This window comes from Solanum tuberosum, unplaced genomic scaffold, assembly GCF_000226075.1.
Source record: "Solanum tuberosum cultivar DM 1-3 516 R44 unplaced genomic scaffold, SolTub_3.0 scf00280, whole genome shotgun sequence".
In the NCBI taxonomy this organism is placed as follows: domain Eukaryota; kingdom Viridiplantae; phylum Streptophyta; class Magnoliopsida; order Solanales; family Solanaceae; genus Solanum; species Solanum tuberosum.
The window spans coordinates 125159-153153 of record NW_006239205.1 but is presented as its reverse complement, the minus strand read 5'-3'; the positions used below and the strand labels follow the sequence as shown (position 1 = coordinate 153153).

General features: G+C 31.7%; 3 protein-coding genes and 2 pseudogenes across 3 annotated transcripts; all 5 read right to left on the bottom strand.

The window, feature by feature from the left end:
• Positions 1-315: 315 nt before the first annotated feature.
• On the bottom strand, positions 316-2285 carry LOC102589818 (cytochrome P450 83B1-like). Its single transcript, XM_006358703.2, has 2 exons — positions 1388-2285; positions 316-1063 (listed from the first exon to the last, which is right to left on the bottom strand). The coding sequence occupies exons 1-2, from the start codon at positions 2270-2272 to the stop codon at positions 455-457; spliced, it is 1494 nt and encodes a 497-aa protein (XP_006358765.1). The 5' UTR covers positions 2273-2285; the 3' UTR covers positions 316-454.
• Positions 2286-4329: 2044 nt separating this feature from the next.
• On the bottom strand, positions 4330-6138 carry LOC102589480 (cytochrome P450 83B1-like; annotated as a pseudogene).
• A 4138-nt stretch (positions 6139-10276) lies between these two features.
• Positions 10277-12760, bottom strand: LOC102586423 (cytochrome P450 83B1-like). Its single transcript, XM_006358761.2, has 3 exons — positions 11879-12760; positions 10881-11316; positions 10277-10488 (listed from the first exon to the last, which is right to left on the bottom strand). The coding sequence occupies exons 1-3, from the start codon at positions 12758-12760 to the stop codon at positions 10310-10312; spliced, it is 1497 nt and encodes a 498-aa protein (XP_006358823.1). The 3' UTR covers positions 10277-10309.
• Positions 12761-14409: 1649 nt separating this feature from the next.
• Positions 14410-16202, bottom strand: LOC102586093 (cytochrome P450 83B1-like; annotated as a pseudogene).
• Positions 16203-16783: 581 nt separating this feature from the next.
• LOC102585759 (uncharacterized) lies at positions 16784-23352 on the bottom strand. The gene is made up of 6 exons (XM_006358760.2): positions 23163-23352; positions 22291-22497; positions 21988-22197; positions 18016-19956; positions 17761-17853; positions 16784-17511 (listed from the first exon to the last, which is right to left on the bottom strand). The coding sequence occupies exons 1-6, from the start codon at positions 23203-23205 to the stop codon at positions 16961-16963; spliced, it is 3045 nt and encodes a 1014-aa protein (XP_006358822.2). The 5' UTR covers positions 23206-23352; the 3' UTR covers positions 16784-16960.
• Between the last annotated feature and the right edge of the window lie 4643 nt (positions 23353-27995).

Sequence of the window (27995 nt, the reverse complement as noted above, 5' to 3'; positions counted from 1 at the left end):
TACTTCTAATTTTTAAATTTAATTTTTAAAAAAAGATTAAAATCAAATTCATCAAGTTTAATTTTGAATCCACAGTCGTATCAAGAGATAAGAGGATTATTGATTCTGATTATTAATGCATCTTGTAATTGCTGCACGATGTGTTTCACAAACTAAAGGGTCGTTTGGATGGTTTAAATAGAACTTTTAAAATATGGTTCATTGATTGCTGCTTTTATTTTATTTATAAATAATACCTTATTATGTTACATGAAAATTTATATAATTGAATATGAAATAACAAAGAAAAAAATATTTGTGAAAATGTTTTCCCCTCTTCAACTACTCCATTACAAGTTTAAAACGAAAAATAACAGACATAAAACAATATGACCATATTAAACATGGATAACTAACGAAATCATACATACATATTTAAATAATTTAAACATTGGAGTTTTTTCTTGTTTAATTTCTAGAGATAATTTTGAGGAACAAGGCACAAAGGTTTTTTCTTATGCATAGTAAGTCCTGGCAGAACATCGGTGTCAATGTCTTCTCTTTTCATTCCACAAGGCAACTCCCAATCAAAAGCGTAAAGGAGATTAGAAAGTACAAGTTCTACATTTGCCACACCAAGTGCCATAGCCGGGCACCCTCTTCTGCCTGCTCCAAATGGAATCAACTCAAAATGTTGGCCCTTAAAATCAATATCACTATTTAAAAACCTTTCAGGTATAAATTCTTCTGGATTTTCCCATATTTCAGGATCTCTTGCAATTGCCCAAGCGTTAACATAAATTATAGTTTTTGGTTTAATTTCATATCCTTCTAGTATGGAATTTTCCATCGTCTCTCTTGGTACTAACAATGGAGCCGGTGGATACAATCTAAGTGTCTCTTTTATCACTGCTTTGAAATATGGAAGAGTTTGGACATCATCCTCATTAACCATGGACTTTTTCCCAACCGATTCTCTAATTTCTGCTTGAACTTTCTTCATGGCATTTGGGTTCGCTATCAAGGCTGTCATTGCCCAAATTATTGTAGCTGCACTAGTGTTCGTTCCACCAACTAGCATATTCTACAAGATAAATTAAGAGGATAAAAACATTGCCACAAAATATATCTTCATGTATTCGAAAACTTTGAATTTCTCATTTTATCTTTATTCAAATATTTTTCTAATCAAGCTATAACATGTGTAATGCCACAAACTTAAAATCACCTTTTTAATATTTGACAAAAATCTTTCTTTATATTATGATCGTGACCATGAAAAATACTTAGCCACATGATCGAGTATTAACACCAAACCAATGAAAGATTAATTGTTTAGGTAGGTGTAAGCAACTGACATGCAAGTATTTACCAGCACCACAATATATAAAATGGAGTAGTACATTACCATAATGATAGCCTTTATGTTGTCCAAAGTAAGATCGATTGGAGTTGACTTCTCTTTCTTCAATTGGAGTAAAAGATCAATAATATCTCCTTCTTCCATGGATTTTGGCCTATTGGGACTAAGATGCTGCTCAATGAGTCCATAAAACTCATCCAAATCCTTAAAATTCTTCTCGAGTATATTTATTTTTTCGGAGAGATTATTGATCCATCCTAAGAGAGGAAAAAAATCAGAGACAAAAAAGCTTACCAACATTTCTTCAGTCACTTTTAAAAGTTCATTAAAATTCCTCCTTTCGTGTGTTTCTTCATCATACCTAATACCAAAAGCAACTCTACAAATAATTGTAGTCGTTAGTGAAATCAATATACTACTCAAATTGGTAATTCGGGAAGTGACAGCTTGTTGAGATATTTCCTTGATCATTCTTGATACTTCATCTTCACGAATTGGGATAAAAGATTGTACTTTTTTTGGAGTAAATAAATGACCAACACATATTTTTCGAAGTTCTTTCCAATTGTCATTGTAAGGTGACGTGGCAATATCTTGAGCATTGTAAGAATATTTTTGCTGGCAGAGAGTAGAAGGTCTACTACAAAATGCTAAATCTTGTGTTTTCATTACTTCTTTTGCTAATTTTGCTGAAGAAATTACCACTACTGGAGTAGAACCAAATTTTAATGAGAATATTTTCCCATATTTCTTGGAAAGTTTCCAAAAATAGAGATGAGGGGTTAAATCATCAAATTGATGCAGATTTCCAATAAATGGCAACCCTAAAGGACCTGGTGGTAGAATGTTTTTTCCATTCCTTTTGGCTTTAGCAAGAAGGAAACTGAGAATAATGAAGATAACAAGGGCTAAAAAGAGTGGAAACAACATTTGTTTCTTTATGGCAAAGTCACTTGAAATGTCTTGTAATTTTCTATTATTTCTTTTATTTATAATTAAAAAGTAAGGGTGTGTTTGGTACAAAGGAAAATATTTTTTTATGGTAAATGCATTGTTGAAAACTGTTTTTGGAGTTTTGTATATAATTTTGACAAATAATATGAGAGGTGGAGGTGAAGGGAGTACCGGTGTGGGGTGATGAGGTGTGTTGAGGGTGGCAGATGACACAATCACCGTGGAATTTCACTTGTGAATATGTTCTTCCTACTTTCACTAAGAAAGTTATTTTCCTCTTTTTAAAAAAACTTATTTTTTAGAGAAAATATTATTCAAAATTTTTTATTAACTGAATATGAAAATATTAAAAAACATTATTCATTTTTTTCCATACTAAACACAACCTAAAAGGAGCTGGGGGTTTGGATCAACAACTGCGATAATATTATTAAAAGAAAAATCATATAAATATAAAGAAAATGGTAATTTAAAGAGAAAAAAAGACATTGGATTTGTACAGTTACCCGTCATCAAATCTGTAGCTAATGATCTAGATCTGCCTCTGCTACCATTTTTAGAAAGATAATAGACTTATTTAGTCGACCATTAATGAGAATAGTTGAGAAGTATGGTTTATGTCCTTAATTCTCCTATGATTTTTTTTTTGCTATTTTACATTATCAATTCTGTTCTACTCTCCTAAGATTTATCCATGATTCGAGGGTCATTAGTGGAGTATATCCCAAATTAGAATGATTTGGATTTGATCTCTTCATGAATATTCCATGAATTTGCAGAATATTCGAGATGTCTTTTAAAGGGAATATAGTGCCCTTTATTTAGGCATGAAATAAGGTTTAGGGTTAAATAGCCTCCAAGAATCCTAATTGAAATTGAACACACTTTGTAGAATATCTACTTGAATTGAACACATCTTGTAGAGTTCTACAAAATTTAAATGTCTACAAATGTCCATGCTTCAAGGTTTGTCGGAGTGTAGACTTGATGAAACTCGAGACTTGAAGTACTCATTCTTCTACCTTTGCGGTTTTGTGACTTCAGATTTGCAGATTTGATTTGTGAGAGAAGAGATGAAAAGCAGATTTGGTCCCACTGGGCGTGCCAATTTATTTGCAAAAGAATTTAAAGTGATAGAAAATAAATTGCAATCACAAATAAAGTATGAAGAAACTAATTTTATTGATCAAGATTGTGAGTACAATTCTGTCCTTCCTTTGATTCTTTCCTCATAAGATATTTATCCATTCTTTGAGGGTCATTTGTGAAGATGTGTTTCACAAATTAACAGGTCATTTGGATGGTTTAAATTAATATAAATAGAACTTTTAAACACGCATCTGATTGCCATTTTTATTTTGTTTATCAAAAATACCTTATTAAGTTAAATTAAACTTCTATAATTTTATATGAGATATAATATGAAGTAAGAATAAAAATATTATTGAGAATGTTTTCTCCCTTCCAAATCTTACAACTACTAAGGTACGTATAACACACTCAGATAGTCACTGGGAATTTTTTTTAAAAAAAAAGTACTAAGGACTAAGGTACGTAATTGTCTTTTCCAATTTTGAATTAATTTTCACGTTTACAGTATAGTTTAAGCTTTACCATCTTCTCATTTGTTGCTTCTTCCTTTTCAATTAATTTTATGTCATAAAATATGATATATTTTTTCAACGAACCAGCATACTAAAATTATAACGCACACTGAAAAATAGAATCATGTTGAAATATTGAGAAGCTTTCTAATAATTCCGTGTTAAAATACTACTACTATTTTTTCTTTTCTCATGATTCAATTAAAATATTTATAAAAATAGTCATTAAATATTTTTCAGTAGAAAATTTCAATGATAAAATAGTAACTTTTTTAGTAGCGAAAATGCAGCAATTACTACCAGTAGCATATATTTATTTATTTACGTAATATAAAGGTGTTCCTTCAAGAACTAGGTGGAGTGAGAAAGACAAATTCATAACTTAGAGTCGGTCGATAAGTTTAGCATGAGAATAACTTATTACATGTATGTATTCTAAATATGTTTAGCTTGAGAATAATTTATTTTTTACATGATTTCAATTGATATCACAAAACTCGCCTTATATCCGTATTTGAATATAATCTAGAGATAATTTGTAGGTATAAGGCAAAGATCTATCTTCTTATGCATTACAATTCCTGGCCTAACAGTTGTATCAATGTCCTCTTTTCTCATTCCACAAGGAAACTTCCAATCAAATGCATAAAGAAGATTTGACAATGCAAGTTCCACTATGGCAACCCCAAGTGTAATAGCTGGACATCCTCTTCGTCCAGCTCCAAATGGAATTAACTCAAAGTTTTGTCCTTTAAAATCAATATCGCTATTCAGGAATCTCTCAGGAATACTCATTTGAATTCTCCCATATCTCGGGATCTCTTGCAATTGCCCAAAAGTTAACATAAATTGTGGTTCCTGACTCAATTTCATATCCTTCTAGTATGGACTTTTTCATTGATTCTCTTGGTAGGAAGAGTGGAGCTGATGGATATAATCGTAATGTCTCCTTTATTACTGCTTTAAAATAAGGCATGTTTTGGATGTCATCTTCATTCACAACGCCTTTCTTTCCAATAGATTGTCTAATTTCCGCTTGAACTTTCTTCATGGTTCTTGGATTCCTCATTAAGGCTGTCATCGCCCATACTATTACAGCCGCGCTTGTGTCTGATCCTGCAACTAACACGTCCTACAAAGAAATTGACACACAAAAAAGACATAAATTGTCAATTCATGAGGAAGTCTCAACGGGTATGGAGAAAATCATGTTGGGAGCACCACCCCCGAATGGGCCTTGCAGTGCGTGATCCGGATATAGTTGAGGCTCCAATGTGGGCTCCGGACACCAAATGGAAAATCAAAAAAAAAAAAAAGACTCAAAGTACATGTACTAACATAAATATACAAGATTACCATGGCAAGTGCTTTTACATCCTCCAAAGTGAGATCAATTGGAGTTGATTTCTCTTTCTTCAATTGAAGCAAAAGATCAAGAATGTCCCCTTCCATGGATTTTGGCCTCTTGGGATTAAGATGTTGCTCAATGAGTTCTTCATAAAAATTATCCAAGTTCTTGAAATTATTCTCAAGTCTATCTGTCAATCCAGTAAGTTTATCAATCCAACTTAAAGAAGGAAAAAAATTAGAAACAAAGAAGCTAGCCATCATTGCTTGAGTCTCAATTAAAAGTTCATCAAATCTCCTCCTTTCATGTGCTTCTTCATCATACCTAATACCAAAAGCAACTCGACAAATAATAGTAGTTGTTAGTGAATATAACATAGTGCTCAAGTTGGTTACTTGTGAAGTTGTAGCTTGTTGAGATATTTTTTTGATCATTCTTGATACTTCGTCTTCACGAATTGGACTAAAAGATTGTACTTTCTTGAGACTAAATAAATGAACAATACAAATTTTTCTCATTTCTCTCCAATATTCATTGTAAGGTGCAAAACCAATATCATGACCATTGTAAGACAATTTATGTTGCCCAATAAGAGAAGGTCTACTACAAAATACTAAATCTTGTGTTTTCAACACTTCTTTTGCTAATTTTGCTGAAGAAACTACAACTATTGAAGTAGAGCCAAATTTCAATGAGAAGATTTTTCCATATTTCTTGGAGAGTTTCCAAAAATAGATATGAGGGGTTAAACTATCAAATTGATGTAAATTTCCAATGATTGGCAAACCTAAAGGACCAGGTGGCACACTTGTATTTCTACTTATTTTGGCTTTAAGAAGAAGAAAAATGAGACTAATAGAAAGAGCTACTGAGAATAGAAAGAGCATCATTTTGCTGTACACAACTGTACAAAAAACTAGTCATCACTTGACATGCCTTACATATAAATGGATCTTAGGTAGACCATAAAACTATAAAAACAAGTGATGTACACAAATGCCCTTATTTTGGGACCATCATTTAAGTTGTAGACGAAGTTTATAAAGATCTTAAGTTAATATACAATATATTTCAGTTCACATATAGATCAGCCCCTGCCTATCACTCAAATCAACTTTTATGCAACCTCTGCAAACCACTTATCTTCTTTGAATTGCAAAAAGAAATCTCCAAAATAAATTAAGATACGTATCTTGATGTAAACTGATATCTATGTACCTCATTGATTCAATTGAAATATTTGTGGAAATAGTCATGTTAAAGTGTGTGACTATCTGACCTAAAAGATTAAGCTGTTAGAGAAAGCATTTTTTTTAGTACTTTAATTGTATTGTCAACATAACCCATGCCTGATTTTTTTTCTTTTCATTGAACAACAGAAAATTTGAATGAAAAAATAGTAACTTTTTTGGCAGTGAAAATAATGCGTCAGTTAGCATATATATTTAGTTATTTATTGCACATGCAGAATATAAAGGTGTTCCTTCTTAAAATTCAGCTGCCCAACTCCCATAAAGAACCAAAATACAACACTCCTGGGACTAGGTGGAGCGAAAGACAAATCCAGAATTTAGAGTCGATAAGTTAAAATAATTTTATTTTGTGTACATATTCTAAATATGCTTTGGACCTGCATAAATAATTTCAATCAATATCACAGAACTCGCCTTATATCCATATCTGAGTATAGTCCAGAGATAATTTGTAGGAATAAGGCAAAGATCTATCTTCTTATGCATTGCAATTCCAGGCCTAGAAGTTGTGTCAATGTCTTCTTTTCTCATGCCATGTGGCAACTTCCAATTAAATGCTTAAAGAAAATTTGACAATGCAAGTTCCACAATGGCAACCCCAAGTGTAATAGCTGGACATCCTCTTCGTCCAGCTCCAAATGAAATTAATTCAAAATTTTGTCCTTTAAAATCAATATCGCTATTCAGAAATCTTTCAGGAATAAATTCATTTGAATTATCCCATATCTCGGGATCTCTTGCAATAGCCCAAAAGTTAACATAAATTGTGGTTGCGTTCCTGGCTGAATTTCATATCCCTCCACCATCTTCATTCACAATGCCTTTTTTCCCTATTGATTATCTGATTTCCGCTTGAACTTTCTTCATAGCTCTTGGGTTTCTCATTAAGGCTGTCATTGCCCATACTATTGCAGCCGCGCTAGTCTCTGATCCTGCAACTAACATGTTCTACAAAGAAATTGACACAACAAGAAATAAAAATTGTCAATTGATCATGAATATTCATGAGAAAGTTTCAAGGGAATAAAAAGACATTATCTATCGAAAATGTTTCCCAATTTTCTTTACGCTCAAACAAATAAAGAATTTTGTGATAATTATTTTGCGTAATATGGGTATTTATAACCAGCACGTTATGTATAAATATCGCTAAAGGCTTTAACAACTCCGAATGTATTGCTACTAAATGTTTTTATGGAAATAAATATTATTTGCTAACTGATGAAAAATCTATTGACAGTAAATGTATCTTTGATAATCTCTCCATTTAAATATCTTTGTCTAATATTATAAAATTAAAATTAAAAAATAGAACTCTGACTAGTAAAAAAATAGGGTCTTAAACACTAAAAAGTTCTCAATTTTTTTTAACCAGCCTATATATAAATCTCTAATAAAACTAATTATATTCAAAATACATGTACTAACATAGTTAAAAACTCCACCTATATGAACTTGTTCAAAGCGTTATCCGAGTAGGGTAGAAGAGGAGGATTACGATAGATTGACAATAATTGTGTATAAGTAGATTAATTTAAGATATACAGAAAATTACCATGGCAAGTGCTTTTATATCCTCCAAAGTGACATCAACTGGTAGTGATTTATCATTATTCAATTGGACCAAAAGATCAAGAATATCACCTTTCATAGATTTTGGCCTATTGGGATCAACATGCTGGTCAACGAGTTCTTCATAAAACTCATCCAAATCCTTGAAAATTTTCTCAAGTCTATTAGTCAATCCAGTAAGTTTATCAATTCAACTCAAAGAAGGAAAATAATTAGAAACAAAGAAGCTAGCCAGCATTGCTTGAGTCTCAATTAGAAGTTCATCAAATCTCCTCCTTTCATGTGCTTCTTCATCATACCTAATGCCAAAAGCAACTCTACAAATAATAGTACTTGTTAGTGAAATCAATATTGTGCTCAAGTTGGTGATTTTTGAAGCGATATTTTTTTTATCATTCTTAACACTTCATCTTCACGGATTGGACTAAAGGATTGTACTTTCTTGAGACTAAATAAATGAGCACTACAATTTTTTCTCATTTCTCTCCAATATTCATTAAAAGGTGCAAAAGCAAAATCATGACCATTGTAAGACAATTTATTCAAGGAAAAAATAGAGGGTCTACTACAAAATGTTAAATCTTGTGTCTTCATTACTTCTTTTGCTAGTTTTGCTGAAGAAACTACAACTATTGAAGTAGAGCCAAATTTCAATGAGAAGATTTTTCCATATTTCTTGGAGAGTTTCCAAAAATAGATATGAGGGGTTAAACTATCAAATTGATGTAAATTTCCAATGATTGGCAAACCTAAAGGACCAGGTGGCACACTTGTATTTCTACTTATTTTGGCTTTAAGAAGAATTCATGTAAACCCACAGACGATACTCTAAATTAGCCCTGCCTGTCACTCAAATCAAATTTTACCCAACATGTATCTTGATGTAAACTGATATCTAACTACCTATATAAATACATATAAGTCATGAAAGCTATATGACATAAAAAAAAAAGTCATAGCTAGAGTGTATATGCCATATTTTATGATAGAAATGAGTTTTATAGCACATGTCAATAAAGGCGGATGCGGTTCATTTAAATCTAGTTGAATATTAACGCAGAACATATATTTATGCGTAAAAATTCACCAAAATTAAAATAATAAATTTAGACTTATAGTTTTAAAAATAGAATAAATTGCAAAGGGAGATGAGAAAGTGGAGGCTTTGCATGATGAAAATTATGTTTTTCTAATTACTTACTAACTTGGTAGTAGTTTGTTCGGATTCTTGAAAAATCGATGAAAGAGAACTAATATCGAAAAAGTATTCGATTAATTACTTGTTTCTTTAATAAGAGTAATTTTCATCTAGCTTGGTTCGGAATGATAGCAAACATAAAATTTGTTATGGAGCGCAATTATGCAAATTATAGCTATAACATACAAATATGATTAATTTTATGTTTGCTATATGTGAAAGTTGCTAAATATTGGGAAAATTATATGAAACAGCAAACTATTAATTCAAATTAAATGATATAGTCATAGTTTATTTTATTTGTTATTCGCAACAAACATCCCATTTTTTTGTGATCTGGTTCGGTATACAATTAGTCATTTTTGGTATACAATTACCCATTCAGTATACAAATGTATAAAATGTGTTTGTATTTGTATAAAAGCGAGAGAAAAGTGTATATACAAATACAAATACATATATTTTCGTCCTATACACTTATAATTATACAAATACAAATCTTATTATACAAATTACAATGTATAAATGAATTTATACAAAACTGAACAATTTGTATAAAATTGGACGTATCTAGCGAATTATACAAATCAAAAACTACATAGCAAAATAAAATTTGTTATGGAGCGCAATTATGCAAACTATAGCTATAACATACAAATATGATTTTTATGTTTGCTATATGTGAAAGTTGCTAAATATATTCGGGAGCTTATGCTAAAGTTATAGTATGCACATCGATTTTTTTCACTTAATTGTGGTTAATTACTATAAATTATATACGTTATAAATAACACGGTACATATAAATGTTGAACTAGGAACACACTTCAATATTTTACATAAAAACATGCTAATTTTTATAAACAATCACCTAGTTCCTTCATAGCTCGAAGTGAAATTTATTAAAACAAACATTATAACTGAAGTGATCGAGCTCAAAACAACGCGTACCATATTAAACATAGACAATAATAATAATAATATTAAACACTCTGCACATATGTTAAGGGTATATTAAAACGGAGTAACTTATATATGTTTATGTGTGGGTATAATTTTTAGGGACAAGGCAAAGAGCATTTTTCTTATGCATGGCAAGTCCAGGCAAACCATCTGTATCAATGTCTTCTTTTATCATCCCATGAGGCAATTCCCAATCAAATGCATAAAGAAGATTTGAAAGTATAAGATTTATCGTTGCAACACCAAGTGCAATACCTACAGAGACAAATTCAAGATTTAATCTTTATAATTGAAAGATGATTTTAAAGGGAACATTATAGATATATAATCTATAGACAACTAGTATATTAATGTGGTCGAAGTATATATACACAACATATATACTAATATAGTATATATATTGTGTATAAATATATACATATTATATGTATCATATATGTATATTTGATATAAAGTATACACTACATATATAATTTGTACATATTGTGTAAATTAGATAGTTTAAATGGTTTAGGCTTGTTGCTATCCCATTTTTTAATGTTATTTCTAGTTCTTTTTAGATGATTTAATGTAAAATCTATAATTTAAATAAGTAAATTGTGGGATCAATTGGATTTATAGTGTAAATTATAAATCTTATGGAATACCTGGACAACCTCTTCGACCTGCTCCAAATGGAATCAACTCAAAATTTTGGCCCTTGAAATCAATATCACAATTCAAGAATCTCTCGGGTATAAATTCTTCTGGATTTTCCCATATTTCAGGATCCCTTGCAATTGCCCATGAGTTTACATGAATTATAGTTCCCGGCTGAATTTCATACCCTTCTAGTATGGATTTTTCCATTGCTTCTCTTGGCACTAGAAGTGGAGCTGGTGGATATAATCTAAATATCTCTTTTATCACTGCATTGAAGTAAGGCATGTTTTGAATATCATCTTCATTCACAATGCCTTTAATCCTAATTGATTTCCTAATTTCTTCTTGAACTTTCTTCATGACTTCTGGATTTTTCATTAAGGCTGTCATTGACCATATTACTGCAACTGCATTAGTGTCTGTTCCACCCGTTAATATATCCTACAAAATAATCAAATTTAGAGGAAAATGAAAGATATTGTCAAATCATTAGAAATTCCCAAAAGCAATATAGGAGATACAAGTAAGTATCTATGTGCGAGTTTAACTTGTGTACACTAATATTGATATAAGTTAGTCAATATTGTACTAGATATAGTATGCCTAATTCAGTATATTTAGGAGATAAGATTTAAATTTATGTATACCTAATTCCAATATAAAGTGTTTGTTTTTTTACAAAATTATTAGTAAAAATAGCTTTTAGCGGCAATAAATATACACATTAATATAAATATATATATAACAAAGAGTGTTAAAGTCTTTACCGGCATTAGTTTATTGCTATTGGATTCAATGTCGCTATAGGCTTTAGGACATTTACAAAGAGTGTTAATTGCCGCTAAAAATACATATTTAGCAGCAAGTAAGCTATTACTGCTATTTAGTTGCCGCTAATTAAAATCATTTTGGTGTAGTGTAGGTATATTATCCATATATATGTAAATTAAATTTTTACCTACATGCATATATTGGTTATAGAAATATACAGTTGATTACTTACCATGAGAATGCCCTTTATGTTATCCAAAGTAAGATCAATTGAAGTTGATTGTTCTTTCCTTAATTGAAGCAAAAGATCAATAATATCTCCTTCCATTGATTTTGGCCTATTGGGATTGAGATGCTGGTTAATGAGTTCTTCAAAAAACTCATCTAAATCATTAAAATTCTTCTCAAGTCTACTAATATTTCCAAATAATTTATCAAGCCAACCGAACATAGGAAAATAATCCGAGAAAAAAAAATGTGTCATCAGCTCTTCTGCCATAGTGGAAAGTTCAGCGAATTTCCTTTTTTCATGTGTTTCTTCATCATACCTAATACCAAAAGCAATTTTACAAATAATTGTATTTGTTAGTGAAATCACTATGTCGCTCAAATTTATAATTTGTGAAGCGGCTGCTTGTTGAGATATTTTCTTGATCACTTTTGATACTTCATCTTCACGAATTAGACTAAAAGATTGCACTTTTTTGAGACTGAATAAATGAACAACACAAACCTTTCGCATTTTCCTCCAATATTCATTGTAAGGTGCAAAGGCAATATCATGACCATTGTAAGACAATTTTTGTTGGCCAAGAAAAGAAGGTCTACTACAAAATGTTAAATCTTGTGTTTTCAGTACTTCTTTTGCTAATTTTGCTGAAGAAATTACTATCATAGTGGAAGATCCAATTGTCAATGAGAATATTTTTCCATATTTTTGGGAAAGTTTCCAAAAATAGAGATGAGGGTTTAAACTATCATATTGATGCAAATTTCCAATAAAAGGTAGCCCTAATGGACCTGGTGGTAGAAAGGTTTTTCTACTCATTTTGGCTTTATGAAGAAGAAAAATGAAAATAATAGAAAGAGCTAATGAGAATAGAAAGAACATCATTTTATTGTCCTGCACAAAAAACTAGTCACTTGAAATGTATAAATAAATATAAATGTATCTTATGTAGACGATAAGAATATAAACAAGTGAATTGCACAAATGCCCCGATTTTGGGACCATCGTTTAAGTTGTACACGACGTTTATAAAGATCTTAAGTTAATATACAATAATAACTGAGTTCACACGTATAGATATTTATACAAGATCAAATTTTATGCAACATGTATATATCTTGAGGTAAACTGATACCGACCTACCTATTATAATTACATGAAAACTAAGTGATATAAAAAAGTCATATAGCTAGGCAGTATATGGCATATTTTATTATGATAGAAATGAGGACCATTGGCAGATGTAGGGTTCATCTAAATCTAGTTCAATATTTATGTAGAACTTATATTTATATTTTAAATTCATCAAAATTAAAATAATAAATTTGAACTTTTAATTTTAAAAATAGAATAAATTGCAAAGGGAAATGAGAAAGCGGAGGCTTTGCATGATGAAAATTATGTTTATCTCATCATTATCGGTAGATTTAGAATTTAAAGTTGATGAATTTATAAAAGAGTTTAAATTAATATACATTAAGAACTGAATTCACAGTTAGATATATATAAATATTGTTGGTTTTGGGAGCATTTTAATACTTTTAAAATTAAGTTGAAGTGCTTTCTCCAATTCCTTTTTAATCAATTTAATAATATATATATATAAGGTTAACTTAAATAAAAATTAATGAGCTGAACTCGTAGACGATACTCTAAATCATCCCCCTACGTAGCACTCAAATCAACTTTTAGGCAACAAGAAATCTCCAAAACAAATAAGCCATGAAAGTGACATAGAAAACTCTTAGGCTATATATATATGGCCTATTTTGTGATGGAAATGAGCTTTATAGCACGTATCAGTATGGACAATGAGGACCAACTAGGGGGTTCATCTAAATCTAGTTGTATATTTACACGGAATATATATTTATACATAAAAAATTACTAAAATTAAAATATTAAATTTGAACTCATAATTTGTATTAGAACAAAATGCCTTGTATTAATCTCCAAGTCTAGTGTGTGTGTATATATATATATAATATGTGTTTTCGCGTAGACTTTGTCTTCACTTAATCGTGGTTAATTGTACTATACATTAATTTCCCTTCATTAAATCAATCAACTATGGTAAATGATATATATAGTTTGATATAAACACATGATACGGATAAATTTCTATAATTCAGATCTAAGTGTTTAATCTAAAAAGAAAAAATATATATATGTTAAATTTTATGGTGCAATCTTGATTTATGATTATTTAAAAATGCATCTTGTTGCTTAGACGATGTGTTGTGAACATGGTGAATTATGAACTAATTTAATTTAATTTAATTTGTTTATAAATAATAAGCTTATAAATTATATAAAATAATATGTATTATTTATACGAGATAGAATATGGAATAAAATGAAAATATTAGTAATAATATTCTCTCACTACAAGAATTATGTTCTCAATAACATGGTATATATAAATGTTATTTTATTATCAAAAACATTATAATAGAAGTGATCAAGCACAAAATAATGAGTACCATATTAAACATAGGTAATGGAAAATACTATTCCCATATGTTAAGGGGTATATTAAAACACATATTATATGACTAGAGCTAGGTGTATGGATATTTTTTTGGGACAAGGCAAAGATCATTTTTCTTATGCATGCCAAGTCCAGGCATAATAGTTGTGTCAATTTCTTCTTTCATGATCCCATAAGGCAATTCCCAATCAAATGCATAAAGAAGATTTGGAAGTACAAGATTCACCGTTGCAACACCAAGTGAAACAGCTGTAAAGAGACAAATTCAAAATTTAAACTTTAATTATAATTATAAAATTGTTTGGAAAAACTCATCGTGTAGATTATACATCTACCATTAGATACCTGGACAACCTCTTCTACCAGCTCCAAATGGAATCAACTCAAAATTTTGCCCCTTGAAATAATCAATATCACTATTTAAAAATCTCTCAGGTATAAATTCTTCTGGATTTTCCCATATTTCAGGATCCCTTCCGATCATCATGTGTTCACATAAACTACAGTTTTTGGTTGAATTTCATACCCTTCTAGTGTAGATTTTTGTATTGATTCTCTTGGCATTAGGAGTGGAGAAGGTGGATATAATCTAAATGTCTCTTTTATCACTGCTTTGAGATAAGGCATGTTTTGAACATCATCTTCATTCACAATGCCTTTGTTCCCAATTGTTTTTCTGATTTCTTTTTGAACTTTCTTCATTGCTTTTGGATTTTTAATCAACATTGTCATTGCCCAAATTATTGGAACTGCACTAGTTTCTGTTCCACCAAAAAATATATCCTATACAAATGAAAGAGATTGTCAAATCATGTAAGAAGTTTCTAATGTACGTATTAATGTGTGAGTTTAACTTGTGTACACTAACGATATAAAGTTAGTCAACAATGTCTACAAATAGTAAGCCTATTTTGATAATTTTAGAAATTTATATTCAAATTATTGATCACTTACCGTGAGAATTGCTTTAATGTTGTCCAAAGTGAGATCAAATGGAGTTGATTGCTCTTTTCTTAACTCTAATAAAATATCAATAATATCTCCTTCCATGGATTTTGGCCTATTGGGATTGTAATGTTGGTCAATGAGTTCTTGATAAAACTCATCCAAAATCTTAAAATTCTTCTCGAGTCTACTTATTTTTCCGGAGAGTTTATCCATCCATCCTAAGAGAGGAAAATAATCAGAGACAAAAAAGGTTGCCGCCATCTCTTGTGACAAAGCTAAATGTTCATCAAATCTTCTCTTTTCATGTGCTTCTTCATCATACCTAATACCAAAAGCAATTCTACAAATTATTGTACTTGTTAGTGAAGTCAATATATTACTCAAATTTGTAATTTGTGAAGCGGCTGCTTGTTGATATATTTTCTTGATCATTCTTGAGACTTCATCTTCACGAATCGGTCTAAAAAGTTGCTCTTTCTTGAGACTGAACAAATGAACAACACATATTTTTCGGATTTCTCTCCAATAGTCATTGTAAGGTGAAAAGCAAATATCACTACCATTGTAAGATACTTTTTGTTGGCCAACAAAAGAGGGTCTACTACAAAATGTTAAATCTTGTATTTGGGTTACCTCTTTTGCTAATTTTGCTGAAGAAATTACTACCATAGTAACAGATCCAATTTTCAATGAGAATATTTTTCCATATTTTTGGTAAAGTTTCCAAAAATAAAGACGAGGATTTAAACAATCAAATTGATGCAAATTTCCAATAAAAGGTAACCCTAAAGGACCTGGTGGCAGAATGGTTTTTCTACTCATTTTGTTCTTATGAAGAAGAAAAATGAGAATAATAGGAAGAGAGATTGAGAACAGAAAGAATATCATTTTGTTGTCTACAACTGCACAGAGGCGATTCAGAATTTGAAGTTTATGAACTTTTATGAAAATCTCAAATTATATTAATAGATAATAATAACTGAAACTACTATTAGATATTTATAAGTATTAATTTGATTTTTTTTGTTAATATAAAAGATAAATGAAAACTAATAAGGTCACGTGACATTTAGACCGTACTCTAGAATCTAGATCAGCCCCTACCTAGAAATACATTTTAAGTCATGGTAATGACGGGCCTTATTTTGTATAGATACAAACTTTTCCCCATGTATAACTTATTTTTAGGCTCTTTGCCACCCAAGGCAGGGATAAGACGTATACACTACCTTCCCAAACTTCATTTATAAGATTACACGCCGAAGACAAATGGAAATTAAACTACTTAAACAAATGTTTTAATCAATTGCCTTAAATCTGGAAAGTAATTGCCTCTATGCAAATTCATGAGTACCTATATCCCAAGGAATTATATTCATCAAGGTGCGCGAAAGCTGGCTAGACGCCCTCAGAATGCTATGAACATCATATGAAGAAAAGATTAAATTGCATGCAGCAGAAATAGGAGATAGTCAAAATAGGCCATATTTTGCCCAAAGCAATTACCTATGCATCCAAATATACATGTAGAAACAAGAACAGTCCCTCTGCAGTTGAAACATTTTGTCTAATTAAGGAATTCAAACGCACACAGCCTAATATAGAGAAGAATATATATATATAGTCGAATTCACGCAACAAAGGAACTACGCATCTTGATGTACTGAAGAGCAGCAAACAAATGGTACCCAATATGGTTTTGTCTTCCTCTTTTCCTTCTTGATGTCAACAGGATACCTCGCAGGAGAATTCCATTCTTTCTCCGCCTCTTTACTGACAGCAGTTGGTGCCTCTGAGCTCAGAATCGAGTTCACTGTCGTTGTCTTAGTACTGGCAGTTTCATCTTTCTTGTTAGCTGATGGCAGAACTTGTTTTACGTTGGGAGATCTGGCTTCACCAAGTAGACTTTTCAAGGGAGTGTGTTGCTGCTTCCCTGTGCTCCAGTTTGTGACTTTTGCAATTATCTCCTCATTCTTCTTTCTCCCTTGAGATTCATTCACCACATTCGTAATAGAAGGGAACCACCCTGCTTTAAGAGATTCTGTTTTCGGCTGTTGAGCGTTCAGCTGTGTTTCAATCTCAGAAGCAGTGGCTTTCTTGTTAGCACTACTTTCACCCGATTCAACCAATGTCATGAAAGACGGAGGCTCATAAACATCCGACTTGTCAGGATGGCACTCCTCAGATCCAGAAGTTGGTTTCTGCAAGTCATGCTCCGACTTCTCGAATCTTTGAGTATCAGTTGTTTCCGCATCAGGAATGGCTGTGGACTCGGACTGGGTAGAAAGAACTGTTTCATCACAACCAGCAGAATGTATTAGAAAGAGATTTTTTAAAGAAAAAAACTCATTTTGAACCTTTGTACAATGACAAAGGGCAACCAAAATTGACTTCCAATAAATTCTTTTCATCATTTGATATATCTATAACTCAGAGAGAGAAGTTGGTTTCTGCAAGTCATGCTCCGACTTCTCGAATCTTTGAGTATCAGTTGTTTCCGCATCAGGAATGGCTGTGGACTCGGACTGGGTAGAAAGAACTGTTTCATCACAACCAGCAGAATGTATTAGAAAGAGATTTTTTAAAGAAAAAAACTCATTTTGAACCTTTGTACAATGACAAAGGGCAACCAAAATTGACTTCCAATAAATTCTTTTCATCATTTGATATATCTATACAGAGGAAACAAATGTGATTATACCTGATATAGAACCCCAGTTGGCATCCAAGCTATCGGCTCTGCTACTCGATGAAATTGGTGTATCCATTGCAGAAACAGTTTCGTTCTGTTTTATGAGCTTGTCATCACCCTCATTCTGTGAGGCTGATGAAATGACACCAGTGGCACTTTTAAGGACATCTCCTGCAGGGGAGTTATCGACAACACGATTGTTCAAATCAGTATCGACAACATGATTGTTCAAATCAGTATCACCAACAGAATTGTTCAAATCAGTATCAACAACACGATTGTTCAAATCAGTATCAACAACACGACTGTTCAAACCAGCGGGCTCTTTCACATCACAATCACTGATTACTTTGGAATCCAATCCAGTTACACTTGCAGACTCCAATGCTTTGGCATCATTGCTAATTGACACGTCTTCAGAGGCTTCATGAAAAATTTCTTCCCTGCTTTCATGCACAGTTGTGTCTGTGACTATAGCACGGTCATTATGTCCTCCAACTGGGCAGATAGTTTTATCACCTTCAGAAACTCCTACCAGCTTTTCCTCAGTCCTTTCTTTCTCAGTTTCACCCCCAGCTCCAATTGGGCATTCGGTTCCGACCTTTACATGTTCGCCATGGTCACTTCCTCCGAGAGTGACCGTAGTTTGAATAGCTTCAGATAAACAAGAAATGGCTACAGGGGTTGTTTCATTGTTTGCAAGAAGCTCATTTTCTGGATGTCCACACTTGTTCTCCTCTTCCATGGTAAAACTTGTTTCTTCGGTTCTTTCAATTGCAGGATCATCAACGTTTGCTGATTGCTTGGCATCTTCTTGATTGGCATCTGAAAGAGAATTCTTTAAAGAGTCTTCAGGTTCTTGAAGACCATTGGAGTTCAGAATACTCGACACTCCACACTCGAAGGTATTTGGATTGGATGATAATCCGCTTGAATCTGTTATACCCTCTGCAGAGACCGCCACCTTTTCTTCACTAACCTGATCCCCTGAAACATCCAAAGCTACTGAGGATATGCTTCCATCAGACCTGCCAGTGCCCACAAAAGACTGAGTCACCTCTGATGCAGCAACAGTGTCATCTTTGACAGAGCAAATTTCTTCAGAAGAGCCTAGATCCAATGGAAAACTAGATTTGTATTTATTGTAGTCTTTAAAATCTTTAAGCAATTCAGGGTTGTCTGATGCGGGTAAATCTTTTGCCAAAGACACCACATGCACATCTTCCATCCCTTCCTCAGCTTTGGATGAGTCAGAAAGCTCCATTTGACGACCACCATCTATTTCATTAGACAAAACAGCTTTCGATTCCAATGTAGGTGCATTAGGTGAAAGTTCAATGGAGATTCTCTGTTTGTCCTGCTCCGCCTTATCATGTTGCTCATGCTCCTTATCTACATTCACTCCATCTAAAGATTTAACTTCAGCTTCGGACAAGGCAAATTTCAACTCCGTAGAATCAGGATTTTCTCTCTCACTATGCTGTAGTTCCGCTTTGTTGGGAACATTTTCTGTGGCTTGATCCTCCGCCTCAAGTAACTTAGACTCCACAACTGAAAACTTTCCCTCTGCCTCCTGTGGCTTTGACTCATAGCATGTCTTTTCATCTGTATCAGATACCACTGATTGAGACACTTGGACAGAAGCCTCAACAGCATCAGCTAAACCTTCATTGGCATTGATATCTTCTATCGCCTTCAAATCATTTGGCTGGTCGGAAGACATCTGCATTTGTTTGGCTTCAATTGATTCAGGTGCATTCATCTCCTGCAGAGAAGCATCCCCTGAGATCTCGGATTTAACAGCACTAGCGTCCACTTGTAAGTCAACTGATCTGTCAAGTTTTGAACCCAAAGATTTGTCTGCCACTGGCTGATTGGTTGCACTTTCAGGTGACTCTGGATCATTTACTTCAGCAGTGAGATGCTTGTCATTTACAGAAACTGAGATACCTACAACCAGACAGTGCACCTCAAATTCATAAAATCCATATTAATGTAATTAATTAATGAATGAAATGCAGTCTTCTAAATGTGAAGGCAGATTGCTAAACGTAAGTAGCAGAATGAAACAATTAAGGAACAAACAACCAAAATGATTTAAACTAATATATGTAGGTTACGGTAGCATAATGATCACAAATTGACAAGAACATTAAGTTGCAGAAAATTATCTTAAAATCAAACTAATAAATAAATTTAAAGGTGCTTTTGACACAAAGAAGGAACTCCTCTTTTTTCCGTAGATTGTCGCATTTCAGTACATTCATCGGAAAGGAAATTCAAGGATGTTGTGCAGTTCAAATGATACCAGATCACCCCTATTGACTACCAAGCCTCATTGCCCACCCAAAAAGGGAAATGAGACACATTGGATAAAAGAAACGAAAAGAACGGAACAATTCAGATAACTTCATTTTTAGCATTCTTCCCAATCTTGATCATCGTTTTTTTTTTTTTTTTTTTTTTTTTTTTTTTTTTTTTTTTTTTTTTTTGACGACAAGGGAACCCCGCAGCCGCTACCCTTTGGGTGCGCACACGGTAAAACCCCCACTAATCTTGATCATCGTTTTCGTTCTACCATTCTTCCCATTCTTGATCATCCTTTCTTTCAATTTCAACCATGTAGTCACTTATCAAGGAAATATCATCTCATACTCCCTATATTGCTTAAAACCACATTTTATTACAGTCTTGGTAGTTCCTGATCACATATAATTTTGGGTAATACAACTGTTCAAGGGGAAACTCTTCCTAAGGAGGACCACAGAAGCAGGCCCACATGGAGCTATGACAATCCACAACAAATTTAAGCTGACAATTGTGGGAGACACCTAAATAGACCTGACACAAAAGTCTTCAATGACACAGCTACTAGGTTCAGCATTAATAGCGGATTCAGGAAATATCATAAAGGGAGTTCACTGGTTTTAATGAGAAGCATTTTAATGATTGTCCATAATAAGTACTGTAAGTTGAGAGGATTCACTGATTGTCATAGAGCTTCAAGACAGAAAAAATAAGGTTTTAAAGATCCAGTATAAATTATTTCAAACAATGGAAATAAGCAAAAAAGTCCATAAAATAGTCAAGTTACTCATGGAAATGAATATCCAATATAAGAAAACTTCATCCGTCCATCTCATTTAGAATTCATAATAAGAATTCCTAGACTCAAACCTTATTGGTTCACCAATTACCAAAGTCGAAGGGAAAATCAATTTCCGACATGTGGAAAAGGAAAATTAGAAGCAGAGACAAGATTCTTTGTTTGATAAAGAGAAACAGAGACAAGCTTCTAACATTGGGAAAGAATTAAAATGACATCATTTTGAACTTTGACTAGTAGCATTATCAATATTCTACTCTTTGCACACATCAAAGGATGATGCTCAAACTCTCCAAAATTGTTGCCACATCCGTGTAGGATACTCCAAAAATGCACTACCTTTGGAGTATTTGACACACATGTTGATATTTTTGAAGAGTCCAAGCAACATTGGGACCTATCACCTATCAATTAATTCTGAAACTAAGAACCCTTCAGTTTATGATTTAAATGGCTTCTATGAAGGGATAAATACTCCCCATGCCCTAATTCCGGGGGAGCTTTCCCATAACCTTAGAGGGTTTCTCGAGCATGAGGTGCCATACATGTTTTATCATCTATGAAGAATATTTCCAAAGCCTGACAAGTTCCATGCACTACTTGTCTCAATCTCACCTGATTCCCCAAGTAAGATACCCAAAAAAAGGATGAAAAAGACAAGATAGCAATAGCCAACTTCCCCAAAACAAGATTTATTTTTTCCCCTTTCTGTGAAAGGTAAGTGCACGGCAACACATAATACAACAGAAATTAGGAAAAGGCTGCAATCCCCAACAACCAATACATTGGTAAGTATAATTACATACAGCCCATTTGAGAAGCCATTTGATCTTTCACATAAATAAACATGAGTGATCATTTGCCTTTATGCTTACCTCCAATTGCATCAGCCTTCAATAATTCATCATCAACTTTTTTCACATTCGTGTTCAAACTTTTGACACCCTCCGGACGCTCTTCCATGCCAGGGCTGATCCCACTATCAGAAAACTCCATGACAGCATCAGAGAAAGTTTCATCCTCTGATCGATATGATTTGTCACCGCTACTACCATCTTTAACACTGGTCTTTTTACCAATAGGACCTAAAACCAAAATCATGATCACATAAAAACACAAAATTTCACCAGAAAAGAGAAACTAAACTACATTCATGGCAAAGGCTCAAGATTTCTCACTTGGAGTTTGCTGATCTCCATCTGAGTGATGCTCGTCATCAGAAACGGCTGAATGGGTAGAATTACCTGCTTCGGATTCACTAAGCTTATATCCTTCAATTTTTCCACAGACCTTCTTGTGTGCCCTTCTATGTCTAGCACTAGGATGTGGGTTTGGGAAAGGCCAACTACATTTATGACACAAATGTGACCCATGATTCTCATGCCCTGAATTCAAGAAATCTCATTTCAGAACTCCCATTACCAACAATAACAACAACATACCTGGTGTAATCTCACAAGTGGGGCGGAGGAGAATAAAGTGTACGAAGATCTTACCCCTAACATCGTAGAGATAGAGAGGCAATTTCCGATAGACAACTCCCGTAACCAACCCAATAAATTATACATGAAAACTCAAATATTCACAGAGCAATAACAAGAACTAATGCTTATAATAATCCTAGAAGAGGATGAACTACACATTTCACACATTCATACACATATCTGCTTATATATGTAAACATACTCTTTAAGATTACATAAAAACCCCAATTCACAACTCCCAATACCCAAAACTAAACACAAATTAAACATTTCACACATTCAACATACACTTCTTGAAAAATTAAGAAAAACCCCCCATTTTGCAACTCCCCAATACACAACAAACTCATTTAAACACAAGTCAAGACCCCATTGACCAATATACACAGAAATGCAAGCACAAAACTCCCACAAAGTAACCCAAAGTTAAGAGAAATGTAGATATCCTTCAATAAAACCCCTGAATACCCAAATCAAGAAACAGTACACCCATAAACAGAAACTAACAAAATAACTAAAAAGAAACAAACTTTCAGAAACCCATTAGAGAAACAAGAGAAATAAACCTGATGGGGTTGTCATTTTGTGATCTTGGCTCTCCATAAGCATGAAAATCAGCAACAGAACAAAGAAGTAAAGAAATGTGCACTGAAGAAAAGAAAGCTTTGTGACTTTGGTGTCAAAGTTGAAAAAGTATTTGATTGAGGTCTAGTAGTACAGTAGGGAAAAAGATAGAGACAGAGATGTAGGGGTGGCGAGGGGTAGGGTGGGTGGGTTTTGTGGGGGTGGGGTATGAAACAGAGATGATGATGATGGTGATAAAAATGGTTATACTGCACCATGTGCGTATGTTATGGAGTAAAACAGTTTTTTATGACTTAAATACCCTTCCTTGACTAGAACTAGAATCCTATGTTTTTTGGGTGATTGAATGAGTAAAAATTGTGTGCTTAGAGTGGTCGTACATTTATGACTTAAATACCCTTTATTAATCTAATGATGTGTTATCGAGTTTAAGTTGTATATCAATAGCAATATATTCTGTGTAATCTCATGAGTGGATACGAGAAGGGTGGATGTACCATGTACCATATCTTATTTCGTACCTTGATTGATTTTGAGAGGATGTGTACGACCAATAGGATATTTATAAGTAAAACTCTTTAAAATATGAGGTTTCTATAATTTTTAAAAATAAGACAGGTTCCTAGTTATAAAATGAGTAAACATAATTTCATGATAAAAAAATCGATGTATACAACTTAAACTCAAGTTAAAATATTGGTTACTAATATAATTAATCTTATGGTATTAGTGAAAGCAAAACTCTTATGCAAGTATAGATCAGATTCTCGATGTTAAAATATTAGAGTAGTCATATATTATTTATTATTATTTTGTAAAAATAAACACTTGTGAATCATGATCTTGTGCTATCGATGACTTTTCTATATGTGTGAGTTTGATCCTCAATATTTTTATTGATTTGTTTCTTTATTTGGTTAAGCGGAAAGAGGGGAAATGAAAGTAAAAGACAAATGGTTTTCCTTAATTATAAAGTGAGGAAATACTCAAAGGGACTAAAAAAATAAAAATAAGTGTAAAAGGGTTCACAAATTGTTTTTGTTGTTTTTGGTAGGAAATAAAAGAGATGAGTGAAGAGCATGGGTATATGGATTATTTCCTAATTTAATAAGGAATAAAAGTTATAGATTGTTTATGTTGTTTTGGTAATTAGAAATAATGAAATATGTATTATTTGTTCTAGGGAATTGGTAAGGAAATTAAAAATAAATGTTTTTTTTATAAATAGATAGGTTAGATCATGTCAACTTTGTTGAATTAATGGTTGTCCAAAATTCAGTGCTATTACTAAAGATTCAAGTCAAACATTTGAAAATGAAGAAGAAAATAAGTCTTGTGGTAAAAGTAATAAGCAATTCTTCCCCTTATACCTAGCATGCTATGATACCCCAATTAAAAAGAAATCGAAGAATGTAAATAACCAACTAAAAAGAAGATTGACTAAAAAGATATCGAAGAACGTAAGTAACCAAGAAAAAAAGAAGTATAAAATATAAACGTGTCTTTAATTTGACATTAGTTCTCCAACTTTGAATGTGAATAAACAAATATTTAAATTATCATAAAATTAAACAAATAAATGCACGTATAAAATATACGCAAACTGCATGAGTTGTCCGTGTCTTACAAACAAATGGTTGACTTTTAGATAATAGCTTCAATAAAATAAAAAAATATTTTTTAGAAATTTTTAGTTGAATCATACAACCAATTATAAATACCTTTGTAGCCAATCATACTCTCTAAATCCATATTTATATTTCATCAAGAAAATTCCTTTACCTCGTATTAATATCTTAATTACGACTTTATCTTAGATTTAAAATAGAAATATTTTTTGTCAAAGATGCTTTCTCCATCTATTTATAATCTTTTAATATTTTTAATATTTGTACAATCTAATAATTAATTTATATTTTTGTGTATTAATTATACATCGATTCATTTGACACTTTGATTGTGATATTTAGTTGTGAAAACGGGGTGTTACATGCACTTTAATTTCTTGTTGACATTTGCTTTTGATTATATTAAAATTGAGCAAGCTAATCATTTAATAAAATATGTATATGAGATGTACACATGCATGCACCAAATATTAATTTCTTTTATTAATTACATGAAAGTGAAAAAAAAATCTCAATAATGTGATTCTAGAAAGAAGTTTAAAGTGTTCAATGTAAAATTAACTATCCGAATATAAAAGAGCATAACTTGAATTTATTATTTGATTTTGATATGACTAATTAAGTCTTGAATTCGAATATTGAAAATAAAGTTATTTGTGATAAAAAAAAATGTTTTATCCTTTAAAGTGATCAAAGTTTTCGATAGTCAAGCCTCAAAGCGATACTTATGTTTTTATTATTTAAATAAGGTACATGCCATAGAAGCATAAGGAATTACTTTCATTTTCCTTTTTATTATTGGTGTTCATTTATTTATTTATTTTGTTGAGTCTCCATTTTGGGAAACATAAAAATAAACTAGTGGACAAATAATAAGATTCGTCGTGTCCCTGTTTGGACAATTATATGAATGCATTTTAATTTGCCAACACAAGGTGTTGTCATATGTCTGTCATAATCACAATACAATTATTAGGTTTAAGTATTTAAAGGTGGAAGCGTTATCTACGACTTAGCATAAGTTCACATCGATCGTCTATATATTTTTTATCTTTAAAGTTTATTAGATCAAAACATATAACATGTATCATTAGTTTGAGTTATAACGAATATTCTCTCAATACAATGGGAATTGGGATGAACCTTGAGCAAAGATTGGCAATACTGTCATCAATTGTCATCAATTTGAATCAGGATAAATATGATAGACAAATTGAGTCCATAAAGAAGATGTATATATATTACGTCTATGATAGAGGGAAGTGAGTGCAAATGATAAGAACTAATAAAAAAATGCATTGACAGACTTCTAAATTGACAAGCTTTTGAAGAATGAATGCATATATATGACACCTTAGGCGAATTTCTTATTGAATGTAGGAGAAAAGTGAAAAGTTTTATAATATATATATATATAACACAAGTCTACATTATATATATATATATAGTTACTTATCAGCTCAAAAATAACATAGCGAATTTAAATATGTGAAATCGATTGGATCAAAATGAATAATACATGATATGAATTCAGATTGTTATATATATTAATAATCATTTTGCAAATTGGATTTGTTATTTTTCAGATTAATATAAATAAGGGTCCAGAGGAAATTGCCATAAAAGTCACCGACGGTGTGTTTTATATTGGACTAATTTTATTTTTTTTGTCTTGAAGCCTCTATAGTCAACTATTGTTGATAGAATCTAAGAGACAGATATATATTAATACTTGATTATTCAAATTATTTAACTTGATTAAAATAATATAATACTTTATAAGATCCACAATTTTTTATTTGAAAAAAGAATTTGACAACCAATTTAAAAAGGTGCTTTTGTGAATTTATATTATATTGTTGATTAATCTTATGCAGATGACTTCATGCATGTTTAAAGCATCTTATTATTTTTTATTTATAACATAAATGGAGACAAATTAATAATATGCTTCCAACAAAACTCATGCTTTTGTCTAAGTTAGATCTAGCATTATTTATACTCTCTCTGTAGTCTGTACCATATTAATGGTAATGTTTCACTTTTAAAAAAAATTAAGTTGACTAATTTTTGTAGCTAATAAATTAAATTTTATTATTAAATTTAGATATTTAAAAAATATTACAAGTCCCCTAAGTATGTCATTTAAACATTTTTGTTTCATTATGTGAAAAATGTAATAATATGAATCAAAAAGAAAAAAAGGAACTTTTTAAAATTTTCAATAATGAGAATCGTCTATAGTGAAAGTTAATCGAGCACAACTTGATCTCCTATAGAATTCGGGAAGTCAAATCAAGTGCGGACTAAAATGAATAATATGGTGCAGGATGCGATTCTTAATAAGTTCACAATTGACGAAATACAAAAAAAAAACAATATCTTAAAATTTTTAAACTCATTCTAACAAAAATAAGGAACATACCTTTATTAATTTCTAAATATTTTATTTTAAGACTATAAATGAGTATATGTCTTTTAAAAAAATGTATGCTAGATGCCCCTGTGTATATAACTATTAACATCAAATTTTCCTCATAGTTCACGGTCTTTTTTTTTCTTTTCATAATTACTTTTATCTATTGTACATTCGAGTCGAAGGTCCTTCAAAAGTATTCTTTTTACCTTCGCGGATAAGTAAAATCTGTATACAATCTTTCCTTCTCAAATTTCACTTGTAGAATTTCACGTAGTTGAAACTAAAAACAATTATCTATCTCACCAAATAAGAGGAAAATCAAAGTCATCAAAAATAATAATTTTCTTCAATTACTTTGCTAAGAAAATAGGTAATGAATATGGACCCACAAAAATCCAAGGCCCATAATTGTTAAAGCCCATAATCAGGCCCACTAAAAGAGACCTTTGTCCTTTAGTTTCACGTGTTTTCCAAAGGATCACTTTCTCAAAAAATAATTAGTAATTCTTTTTTTGAAAAATCAATCTATATATTTATATAAAGGAGAAACATGAAGCTGCTGATGTGGCATGTCTCTAAAGCCAAGAATAACATTTATCTTTTTCTTTTTCAAATTTTTGACATTTATTTTTAATTTTTATCTTATTTTAAATTAATGTGTAACATAATCAAGTCAATGAATAGAAAAAAAAAAATGATTCTATTAATTTCAAGCTTTTACTCTATGAATAGGAAAAGACATCCGTTTACTTTCAAAACTTTTGTAA

What these genes read in the sequence shown, in the direction of transcription:
- LOC102589818 (XM_006358703.2), bottom strand. Translation starts at nt 2,272, where the DNA reads ATGTTGTTTCCACTCTTTTTAGCCCTTGTTATCTTCATTATTCTCAGT. An exon ending in ACATAAAGGCTATCATTATG is followed by an intron (nt 1,064 to 1,387) that starts GTAATGTACTAC and finishes TTTATCTTGTAG; the next exon opens with AATATGCTAGTTGGTGGAAC.
- LOC102586423 (XM_006358761.2), bottom strand. Translation starts at nt 12,760, where the DNA reads ATGATGTTCTTTCTATTCTCATTAGCTCTTTCTATTATTTTCATTTTT. An exon ending in ACATAAAGGGCATTCTCATG is followed by an intron (nt 11,317 to 11,878) that starts GTAAGTAATCAA and finishes ATTATTTTGTAG; the next exon opens with GATATATTAACGGGTGGAAC. An exon ending in AGGTCGAAGAGGTTGTCCAG is followed by an intron (nt 10,489 to 10,880) that starts GTATTCCATAAG and finishes TTGTCTCTGTAG; the next exon opens with GTATTGCACTTGGTGTTGCA.
- LOC102585759 (XM_006358760.2), bottom strand. Translation starts at nt 23,205, where the DNA reads ATGCTTATGGAGAGCCAAGATCACAAAATGACAACCCCATCAG. An exon ending in CAACTGGGGTTCTATATCAG is followed by an intron (nt 17,854 to 18,015) that starts GTATAATCACAT and finishes GTGATGAAACAG; the next exon opens with TTCTTTCTACCCAGTCCGAG. An exon ending in GGAGCATGACTTGCAGAAAC is followed by an intron (nt 17,512 to 17,760) that starts CAACTTCTCTCT and finishes ACTTGCAGAAAC; the next exon opens with CAACTTCTGGATCTGAGGAG.